The sequence below is a fragment of the Ceratotherium simum genome, chromosome 17 (genome assembly GCF_057802395.1).
Source record: "Ceratotherium simum simum isolate JZ-2026a chromosome 17, ASM5780239v1, whole genome shotgun sequence".
Lineage (NCBI taxonomy): Eukaryota > Metazoa > Chordata > Mammalia > Perissodactyla > Rhinocerotidae > Ceratotherium > Ceratotherium simum.
In genome coordinates, this window is record NC_141916.1 from 58,560,191 (window position 1) to 58,572,525 (window position 12,335).

A 12,335-nucleotide genomic window follows, 5' to 3' on the forward strand; every position below is an offset into this window, starting at 1 on the left:
AATGTGCTGTTAAAACCCTTTAGTGAATTTTTTATTTCAGTTATTATATTTTTCAGCTCCAAAATTTCCATTTGGTTCCTTTTTGTAATTTCTCTCTGTTTATTAATATTCTATGTTTATTGAGCTATCATTTCCTATGCTGTAATATTGTGCAGCCATTGTTGTTAGCATTTAATCTTCCAATTTTGTGGATTAGGTACTATAATTACCCCCACTTAATCACAAGTTGTCAGTTTATATTAAATATTTTAGCACTGAAAAGCTGATGAGGAGCTATGGTTATAGTGGTGGGTCTTTTCAACTACTTAGGCTTTTCTTCAAAGTGCTTGTACATGAGTCAGCTGTAATGAAGGACTTGGAAATGCTGTATCAGGGAGATCATTCGTTCATTTGTATGTAATATATATAGTAATTAGTTAATTATGTCTTTTCTGCATTGATATTGCTTGGTTGTCATTTTCCTAGTTTGGTTGTGGTGGGTTTTAACTAATATTCCTATTTTTAGCACCACTTATTATTCTCACCATATTTAGCTTCTCTGACTTTGCAAATGTCCCATTTGTGGTTGTATGGGGCAAATTGGATCTCTTCTTGTCCACATTCTCTTCTTACAAACAATGCCACAGTAATCATGCCTATACCTGTGTCTTTATTTTTTTCTGTAGATTAGGGGTTCTAAAAGTGAAATGTGAGTCAAAGTATGTGTGTAATTTTGTGTGTGTGTGTGTGTGTGTGTGAGGAATATCAGCCCTGAGCTAACATCCATGCCAATCCTCCTCTTTTTGCTGAGGAAGACTGGCCCTGGGCTAACATCTGTGCCTATCTTCCTCCACGTTATATGGGACACCACCAGAGCATGGCCTAGACAAGTGGTGCATCAGTGCGTGCCCGGGATCCGAACCCAGGCCACCAGCAGCCAGGCGCACGCACTTAACCGCTATGCCACAGGGCCAGCCCCTATATTATTTTCAATTAAAAAAATTTTTTTGGTTGAAGTATAATTGGCATACAACATTATATTAGTTTCAGGTGTACAACATAATGATTTGATATTTGTATATATTGTGGAATGATCACTGCAATCACCTGTCACCATACATAGTTTCAGAATTTTTTTCCCGTGTGATGAGAACTTTTAAGATCTGCTCTTTTAGCAACTTTCAAATATATGCAGTAAAGTATTATTAACTATAGTCACCATGTTACACATTGCATCTCCATGACTTGTTTATTTCATAATTGGAAGTTTGTACCTTTTGATCCCCTTCACCCATTTCGTCCACCTCCCACCCCCACCTCTGGCAACCACCAATCTGTCCTCTAGATCTATGAGTTTTGGGTTTTTTGTTCTTTTTTAGATTCCACATATAAATGAGATCATACCGTATTTGTCTTTCTCTGTCTATTTCACTTAACATAGTACCCTCAAGGTCCATCCATGTTGTCGCAAATGGTAAGATCTCCCTCTTTTTTATGACTGAATAATATTCTGTTGTGTGTATATATATATCTATATACAAGAGAGATTTGAATGCATGGCAAAAGATTAGTTTCTGCTTTAATTAAGGGTAGTAGGGAACCATTGGAAAGGTTTTGATCATGATCTAGCAGTGTTACAATGCATTGAATAATTCAGAAAACAGTTGAGTACCTACGATGTGCCAGGGACTATATTAGCATTCCTTTATAAAGACTTATCTGATGGTAGTATACATAACAGCTTTAGAGGTAGAGTTGCTAGTCAGGCAGTAGCAGTAGCCCAAGCTTAAGAATTCAGTTGCCATCTCTGTCTTGTAATAGTTGTGTTACCTTGGGCTCAATATCCTCATCAATAGAAAGAAAAACTTAATACTCTCCACCAAAAGTGGAAGTGACTTTGGTTATTAGCATTGCTTGAAATGTATGCCATATCAAATATTTTACAATCCAGCGTGTTTAAAATTGGACTTCATGATAATTTGAAACTTTTGTGCATCAGAAGATATTATCAACAGTAAAAAGGCAACCCACAGAATGGGAGAAAATATTTGCAAATCATATAACTCAAAAGGGATTAATATCTAGAATGTATAGAAGGGATTAATATCTAGAATGTATAGAGAACTCCCAAAACTCAACAACATAAAAGTAAACAGCCCAATTCAAAAATGGACAAAGGACTTGAACAGACCTTTCTCCAGAGAAGATATACAAATGGCGAATACACATGAAAAGATGCTCACCATCACTAGTCATTAGGGAAACACAAATCAAAACCACAATGAGATACCACCTCATGACTGTTAGAATGGCTGTTATCAAAAAGACAGGAAATAACAAGTGTGGTGGTGAAGATGTGGAGAAAAGGGAACCATTGTGCACTGTTGGTGGGAATGTAAATTGGTGTAGCCACTAGGGAAAGCAGTCTGGAAAAAATTAAAATTAGAAGTACCATATGATCCAGCAGTTCTACTTCTGGGTGTTTATCCTGAAGGATATGAAAATACTAACTCAAAAAGGTATATGTACTCCCGTGTTCATAGCAGCGTTATTTACAATAGCCAAGACATGGAAGTAACCTAAGTGTCCATCACTGGATGAGTGGATAAAGAAATTAAGGTATGTGTATATATATACATGGAATATTATTCAGCCATAAAAAAGAAGGAAATCTTGCCATTTGGAACCATGTGGATGGACCTTGAGGGTATTATGCTAAGTGAAATAAGTCAGACAGACAAAGACAAATACTGTATGATCTCACTTATATGTGGAATCTTTTAAGAGAAAAAACAAGGTCATAGATACAGAGAGTAGATTGGTGGTTGCCAGAGGTGGGCGGTGAGTGAAATGGGTGAAGGTAGTCAAAAGGTACAAACTTCTAGTTATAAAATAAATAAGTCCTGGGGATGTAATGTACAGCATGGTGACTATAGTTAATAATACTGTATTTTATATTTGAAAGTTAGTTAGAGAAGATATCTTAAAAGTTCTCATCATAAGAAAAAAAATTTATAACTGTCTGCCAATGGATGTTAACTAGACTTTTTGTGGTCATCATTTTGCAATATATACAAATTTCGAATCACTATGTTGTACATCTGAAACTAATATGTCAATTATATCTCAATTAAAAAAATAGAATTACCATATGATCCAACAGTTCCACTTGTGAGTCTATGTACACCCGAAAGAACTGAAAGCAGGGTCTCAAAGAGATATTTGTATACCCGTGTTCATAGCAGCATTATTCACAATAGCTAAAAGGTAGATGCAACCCACATGTCCATCAGTGGAAGAATGGATAAGCAAAATGTGATATATATGTACAGTGGAATATTTTTCAGCCTTAAAAGGGAAGGAAATTCTAACACATGCTACACCATGAATGAACCTTGAGGACAATATTGCTAAGTGAAATAAGCCAGTCACAAAAGGACAAATACTATATGATTCCACTATATATGAGGAACCTAGAGTTGTCAAATTCATAGAGACAGAAAGTAGAATGGTGGTTGCCAGGGCCTGAGGGGAAGGGGGAATAGGGAGTTATTATTTAGTGGGTATGGAGGTTCAGTTTTGCAAGATGAAAAGAGTTCTGGAGATGGATGGTGGGGATGATTGCACAATAATATGAATATACTTAATACCACTTAAAAATGGTAGATTTTGCATTATATGTATTTTATCGTAATTTAAAAAATGGGAAAATCCAATCTGTTGAATTTTCTCAAAAAATAGAGGCAGAAGAATCAGTGCTAGTTCATTTTATGAAGCCAACATAACACTAATATCAAAACCTAAGATATTATAGCAAAAGAAATTTATAGAGCAATGTCCATCATGAATATAGGTACAAAAATCCTTTAAAAATAATAGCAAATTGAAGCCAACAATCACAATACATCAGTACCAAATAGGGTTTATCCCAGAATCTTAGAGTTGGTTTAACATTGAATAAGTCAATATTATTCACAATAACAGAATAAAAGAGAAAAACCATATGATGATCTCAATATATATGGAAAAAGCATTTGACAATTTAACATCTATTATGAGTAAAAACTCTTAGCAAACTAGGAATAGTAGGGAACTTCCTCAAACTGATAAAGAACATCCATGAAAAAGCTATAGCTAATAGCATCATACCTGCTGTTTTCCCTTGAGATTAGGAACAAAGCAAGGATGTCTGTTTTTACCGCTTGCATTTGGTATTGTTCTAGAGGGCCCACACATTGCAATAAGGCTTAAAAAATGGGAAAACTAGTAAAAGACATTAAGGTTGGAAAGGAAGGAATAAAACTGCCCTTGTTTGCAGATTATGTAATCGTTTACATAGAAAATTTCAGTGATTCTAAACAAATTTAGTAAGGTTAATATACAGTAATATTATTATATTTTATGTACTTCATCATTTTATAGATGTGAAAGTGATACAAGCCAGCCTCAACTTTTTCCCAACATTTTATTATAAAAATTTTCAATTATACAGGGGCCGGCCCGGTGGTGCAAGTAGTAAGTGCGTGCGCTCCACTGCGGCGGCCTGGGGTTCACCGGTTCGGATCCTGGGCATGCACCGCTTGGAAAGCCATGCTGTGGTGGTGTCCCATATAAAGTGGAGGAAGATGGGCACGGATGTTAGCCCAGGGCCAGTCTTCTTCAGCAAAAAAACAAAAAAAAAAGGAGGATTGGCAGATGTTAGCACAGAGCTGATCTTCCTTACAAAAAATAATAATAATAATAATTTTCAATTATACAGAAAAGTTGAAAGAATTATACAGTGAACACACACATCCTCACTAGCTAGATTCTATAATTTACTAAACTTTTGCTACATTTGCTTTATCACATATGTCCATCTAATCATCCATTTATCAATCTATCTTAATTTTATTCATTCTAAAATAAGTTGCAGGGGCTGGCCAGATGGCGTAGCAGTTAAGTTCAAATGCTCCACATTAGTGGCCCGACATTTGCTTATTCAGATCCTGGGTGTGCACCTACACACTGCTCATGAAGCCATGCTGAGGCAGCGTCCCACATAGAGCAACTAGAAGGATGTATAACTATGACATACAACTATCTACTGGGGCTTTGGGGAGAAAAAAGGAAGAAAAAAGGAGGAAGATGGGCAACAGATGTTAGCTCAGGACCAGTCTTCCGCAAAAAAAAAATAAAAAGATAAAATAACATGCAGACATCAGTATGCTTCACCTGTAAACACTTCAGTATGCATTTCTATGAAGTTCCGGTATTTTTATGCTTTGTTTTTCCTTCCAGTAAAATTTACATATGGTAAAAAGTATAAATCATAATTGTATCATTCAGTGAGTTTTGACAAAGTCATTCACTCACGTAATCAAAACTGTTAAGATATATAACACTTCCATCATCTCAGTAAATGCCCTCATGCCTTTTCCTAGGCAGTCTTTCCTTCACCCTCCAGAGGTAACTATGTTTGGATTTTTTTTTAAACCATAACCCAACTTTCACCATTAGTTTTCTTTAATTACCCCACCCAAATGAAGTAGAATTTCATTTTAGTTCCTGTATTAGCTTTGTACTTAAACCTCTTTGTTTTGTTTTGTTTTTAAGCTGTTGCTCTAGAGATTGCATTTAACTTTTTTTTTTTTACACGCTTAGGATTGATACCATACAGTTTCATGTAAAATAAAGAAACCCTGCACAAATATAGTTCCATTTATCCCTAATACTTGTTCTTGATGCTGTAGTTTTCATATATGTTACATTTATATATATTATAGACCCTATAATACAATGTTAGAAATTTTCCTGTAAATAGTCATATGTATTTTAAAGTTAGAGGAAAATGTAATCTTTTATATTTACCATTTTAAGTGTTCTTCATTTTTTTTCTGATTATTTCCAGGTAAAATATGCATCTGAACTCAATCCCCAAACTTTATTTTCCTTGCAGTGGGTAGCATCAGAAATCTCTGTTCTGTTCTTTTAGCATTAGCTGGTGCTACTTGGAATCTGCCCCACATGTACATATCTTAGAGGTCAACCAGAGATTTGGGCAAAGTAAATTTGCAGAATTTGGGGCTCCCCTTGCACATCTCCTTTCTGGGATTTCCCTCCTTCACTTTCTAGATTTCTGCTGTCCAAGAGAACTTTCTGTGGTGATGGAAATGTTCTATAATCTGCACTGTCTGAAATGGTAGCCACCTGCCCCAGGCGGCTGTCGAGCACTTGAAATGTGGCTAGTGCGGCTGGGAAATGGAATTTTTTATTTTAATTAATCTACATTTAAATATAAATATTCACGTTTGTCTAGTGGATACTGTATTGGACAGACTATCATTGCAGAAAGTTCTGTTGGACAGCACTATTCTGGATGCTATGGTCATCTCGAACTCTGTCCTCATATTCCTCAGCTAATAAGGCTACAGGTTTCTATCCAGGTGTGAGCTGACCTGCATAGTCAAACTGGAGCCTTCCTTCAGCTGACAAGTTATAGATAGTAGGAAATTCAAGCAGTGCTTTTCCTTTTTCCTTGTGTGAACTCCCTTCCAATTTATGCCTGATTTTGATTGCTCTCCAAAGCCTTCAAGTAGTTGTTTTGTATATATTTTTTCTAGAGTTCATATTATCTGTGTCCAGTAAGAATTGCCCTATCATTTATCAGAAGTCAAACTCTACTTAACTTTTAAGTCATTTTAATAGTGATCTAATTTGAAGGAATTCATTTTTTGTGCTGTTACCAGAATTTGCTTACCGACCACCTATTATCCTTTCCCCTTTAACCTCACTGAACGTATCACTTAACCTTTCAAGTTACTGAATCTTAATATTCTTAATTTGATATTCCCATCTTAGATATGCTAGAATTTAATGGAATTCTTAAAAGCGGTAAACTCACATCATTGATAACCTTTTTGGTGTATACCTTGCCTTTTCTAGGTACCTGAAAAGGTTTAAGGTGATGAAGATCAAAGTTCTAAGAAGCTGGTGCCGTCAGATCCTTAAAGGACTTCAGTTTCTTCATACTAGAACTCCACCTATTATTCACCGAGATCTTAAGTGTGACAACATCTTTATCACTGGCCCTACAGGCTCAGTCAAGATTGGAGACCTAGGTCTGGCAACCCTGAAGAGGGCTTCTTTTGCCAAGAGCGTGATAGGTATGTTTCAGGTGTACCTTGCAGCCTAACTGACTTCTGACGTTCTTTTTATTTAGAAACCTGATCCTGTCAGAGCTTTTATTACGTGAAATAAACCTTCAAAAATTCATAGTTTGAACCCAGGAAGCGATCAGTTAGTTCTACTTATAAGATGTAGAGTTCTCTATATTTATGTTTCTAGAATCATCTTTAAAACTATTGATGTTTTATAAAGTTATATGAAGAGAAGTAAGTTGAACTTTGTTGACAAAACCTTGTGTAACTATCAATCTTACTGGGTCATGCTGTTGATACTTATTAGTATTATATACTTAATTTATATAATAGGTATAGGGTGTTTCTTTCTTATAAGAGAAATAGAATTTATGTGTAGTTTAATTTCTAAAAATGTCTGTTGGATATATATGTATATTCAAAAATATTTGCCTATTGAAACATTATTTTTAAATGTGAAAATATGACAGTTCATTCTGAAAATTTGGTTTTATCAACTTTTTTCTTAGTCCTACTCTTCAGAAGATATGATATATCTTAAACAGGGTTTTTCGACCTCTTTACTATTGACATTTTGGGTTAGACGATTCTTTGTTGTAAGGACCATCTTGTGCATTATATGAGTATTTAGCAACATCCTTGGCCTCTGCTCGCTAGATGCCAGTGTCTAGATGGCAGTAGCACACCCGCTGTCCACCTCCTGCTAGTTGTTACGACCAAAAATATCTCTGGACATTGCTAAATATCCCCTTGGGTGGCAAAATCGCCCCCTGTTGAGAATCACTGATCTAAAGAACAAGGCTGTCCTTTCAGACTTTTAACTATATGTTAGAGAGTTGCAGCTGGAAAAATAATTTAATGCTTATTATTTTGATAAGCTTTCACTCTCTGAAGAGGATATAACAATTTGAAAACTTGAAATCTTCATAAACACTGTACTCTCCCCAAAAGGTGATGATGACAACAACAAGAAAACAATTTTTAAGTGGGCTAGAATCCTATGTATTAATAAAGCATAGAACACCAGTAATTTGCACATCCTTATAAAATAGTATGCTCCTTGGAATATTATGTAACTTGAGCTTGGAATGCTGTTTTTCTGTTTCCTTACAATAGATTAACAAGAAGAATGGGAAAAGTTATTTAAAGCTGAATTTCTTTTTTGCCTTCCTTACAGGAAACATTTCTTTGATTGTCTTTAGCATCTTAAAAATCTCTGGCACAAGAGAATTTGTTTTTTTTTTTCTTTTTTTGTTTAAATCACAGTGTGCAAGCCTCTGCTTGGAAATATCCTATAATTCAAAGTATCCAGACTTAATTCCTTTGGAAACATTGAAAACCTGGTCTGTGGGATCATGCACTCTGTGCTCATAATTCAGTCTGTATTTGGGTTGTGTGTGTGTGTGTGTGTGTGTGTGTGTGTATTTGTTTTTTGCCTGTAGGATGTCCCTCACTATATTTCTTGTACCTGCAGTAGGCTTATTTGTATACTACAGGTGGAATGGTAAGTATATGAAGAAAAGGGCTCTGGTGAGTGACCTTTACAGACAATTATACTTTATTTTATTATTTTAAAAAATATATTGAATATTGAGTTTTCCACTGCAAGACCTCCTTAAAAGTGAAAATGATCAGATGGAATGTTAATGGCAAGAGACTAGCTATAAATGTTAACCTTACAGCTACCATACGGTAGGGGGCAGACAAGTAGTTTGATGTTTTTTAACCCATCATCCTATCTTACAGGTAGATGCCATTATATCTACTTTGCTCCTTGCTAGTCTCTTACCTTTTCCTTCCATATGTTTTCAATATCAGTTATATTAGTTGATCTCTTAGCCAAGGCTCTATTTTGGTGTTGTATAACAGTAATCCATTTGAAACAGTAAATAAATAGACGCTTGACCCTGTTCCAGTTTCTTATGAAGGCCTTGCGGCAGATCTATAAGATATTAAATCTGACTAAGATTTCCTCTCCCCACCCCCCCATTTTCTTCCTTTCATTCTTTCATTCGTTCGTTCTTTCTTCCTCTCTTCCACTTTCTTCTCTCTTGCAGGTCAACTCCCTCTGCTTCTCCCCACTGGTAAGTGATGTCTGCAGCTTCTGCTCATATTAAGTCTGAATTGTTGTTTTAATTTAAGGTACCCCGGAGTTCATGGCCCCTGAGATGTATGAAGAGAAATATGATGAATCCGTTGACGTTTATGCTTTTGGGATGTGCATGCTTGAGATGGCCACATCTGAATACCCTTACTCAGAGTGCCAAAATGCTGCACAGATCTACCGTCGAGTGACCAGTGTAAGTCTTCCCCTAACTGATTGGTGAGCTTAGGTTACATCTAAGAAAGACTCCCAAGCTGGATAACGTCAAACCATGCAAAAGGAAACAATAGTAGAAAACATACTGAGCTGTTGGGGGAGAGGGATTTTTGAGGTATTTTATTGCTCATGATATAGGGAGAGCAAAAGATACAGTGAGAGGTAAAGATCAAAGAAGCATCATTTTATCCTGGACCCTCCCTGCACTTATTTAAACCTTTATTATGAGATATATTATGTTTAAAAATACTCTCATTACCTACTTTTCAACCCCCTGTTTATTCATCTGAGTTCTCATTCTCTCCCGCCATAAAGCTTATTATCTGAGTTAAAAGTAACACTCCTAACTGAAGCTGCTTTGTTCATAGACTTTCCCTGAATGGCTTAAAAGTGATTTATTAATTTATTAAATCATTTGTAAGTACCCATAGTGTTGAAATATAAATTAAAACTTTACTCCAGTTTAAATTACACATGGTGGTTCATCTCTGCTGCCAAAAGAGATATTTTCTAGAGTTATCCAATTTAAACGTGAAACATAGTTGTTAGATCCATAATAATAAAGCACTAAAAGAAATTTACTGTAAGAATGTGGAGGCTTTCAACAATGGCATAAAAGTTAAGCCAAGTAATTCCATTGAATATTTTTGGAACTTTTTCTATTATGAAGAAGTTCAAACATATACAAAAGTAACAAGAATATTACAGTGAATTCCCGTTTATTCAATGCAGCATGAATATTAGGACCACTTTTACTACACTTGCATCATCTGTCCTCTTTCTCTATTTCTTTGTTTCATTTTACCACTATGTACTTAATTATGCTTCTCTAAAAAATACAGATCTTTTCTTATATAACCATATCATACCCTTGAAAAAAATTAACAATTTCTAGATCATCTCATACCCTAATCTATTCAGCTGTTTCCCCCAGTGTTTCAGAGATGTCTGTTTATAGTCAGTGTTCAAAATGGGGCTCATCAAGGTCCACAGAAGGTATTTTGTTTTTGTCTCTTAATCTAGAACTATTGCCCCCACTTTCTTTTTCTGTGTTCTATTGATTTGTTGAAGAAATTAGATGAAGTGTTTTAAGGAATACATTCTGTATTTATTGATTTGCTTCCTTATGATGTCATTTAGCTTTTATTCTATCTTCCATATTTCTGTAAACAGAAATTTACCTTAAAGTAGTTGGGAGGATGTCAATGATGTAAAAATAATTTTGTCTTTTTCACTCATTCATACAAGAGTGTATGTAGTTTTCCAGAAGCTAAATGATGTATGATATTGCAGCAGATTAAATGCAGAAGCAGATATGAGAATCTACTTGTCTTCTCTTAAGCCATATATTAAAAGATTACAAAAATGTAAAACCATACCAAACTTCTGAGTTTTTTTTGTTTTGGAAAATATTGAGTTTTTTATTTTAAAGGTTATATATTATTAACATACTAATAGGTTCATTATTATAATTTTTCATGAATTAAATATTTTAAAACTTTCTCAGTTTTAATTTCTAACATGGTAAATATCAATAGATATAATACATAAACAAAAGCCCTTTGGGATCCTCAGTAATTTTTAAGAACGTAAAGGGGTCCTGAGAGAAACAGGTTTGAGACCCACTGTTCCAAAGGATTGATAGAATTTAGTTTAAATTTTTTTGCAAGAATACTTAATACGTGGTGCTGTGTATTTCGTATTATATTACATCAAGAGGCACATGGTATCTAGTTAACCTTTTTTTTTTGGTGAGGAAGAGCAACCCTGAGCTAACATCCAATGCCAATCCTCCTCTTTTTTGCTGAGGAAGATTGGCCCTGGGCTAACATCCGTGCCCATCTTCCTCTACTTTATATGGGACGCCACCACAACATGGCTTGACAAGCAGTGCGTCAGTGCGCGCCCTGGAGCCGAACCTGCGAACTCCGGGCTGCTGAAGCAGAGCACGCGCACTTAACCACTGTGCCACCGGGCAGGCCCTCTAGTTAACCTATTTTTAGTGACGCAATTTCATTGAATTTTGGTATATTAGATGTGATTATAAATTGCTTATTTAGATTTTGATAGCTGATTAGAATGGTAATTTAGTATATTTCTAAAAACAGATGGGAAACATTTAGCTTTAGGTAGACCAAATTAGTTTTACATCTTCACAAAAGGCTTGGGAGAAATCTTTGATTACCTAATTAATTATAATTGCTGTGACTATTCCTTTAATGTCTTTTTTGTGTGTGTTTGTATGTGATTCTGCTATATGATGTGTGTGGAGCTACTTTGGACAGTTAATTTATTTAATTCAGTGTGAATGATAAGCATTAGGGTGTTTGTGTAGAAAGAAGCATTACTCAAGTTATTCTTGGCTTTATAGCTGCAGTAGTATTCTATCAATTATTATTATTGTCTCCAAGTCTCTGTCCTGAGGCCTTACTGTTATATTTATCAGCCTCTTTTCAATACCCACCCACCCCAGTTTCTAATCCATGATAGGGCTTTCTAAAGCATTGATCCTTAACTCAGGCTGAGTGGGGACAGGAGAAATGTAGTTTGTTTAGCCTTCAGATAATTATGATAATTATCCTTATCACTGGTCTACAGTTTTACCCTTAGAAAGCTCATCTGCTTTGCCTCTTAGAGTTTGATATCAGTATTCCAAGTTCAGGTCTTTTATTATTATTCCCATTTCTTCCCCAATGCATAATAATTTTCCCTTTTATTCTTTGGGTGTGGGGTGGGCTATTTACTGGATGATTTCCCCCTTTATTTTATTTAGAAATCTTGAAACCTCAAGAAGTATATTAGACTCCTTGTTTTTTTTACTCACTCCTTCCAGTTTATCAGATTCTTGGTTCAGAATAACTCTTAGAAGATGCAGGTCTTCTTCATTCCCATTGTCA

General features: G+C 35.3%; 1 protein-coding gene across 10 annotated transcripts in view; it reads left to right on the plus strand.

Moving 5' to 3' along the window:
• The window catches only part of WNK1 (WNK lysine deficient protein kinase 1), a 167,252-nt gene that overhangs the window by 72,509 nt on the left and 82,408 nt on the right, over nt 1–12,335 (plus strand). For all 10 annotated transcript variants that reach the window (XM_087442939.1, XM_087442940.1, XM_087442931.1 and 7 more), the window contains exons 3-4: nt 6,904–7,124; nt 9,261–9,418. In XM_087442939.1, coding sequence (XP_087299065.1) covers nt 6,904–7,124; nt 9,261–9,418 — 379 coding nt within the window. The remainder of the gene's footprint in view (nt 1–6,903; nt 7,125–9,260; nt 9,419–12,335) is intronic.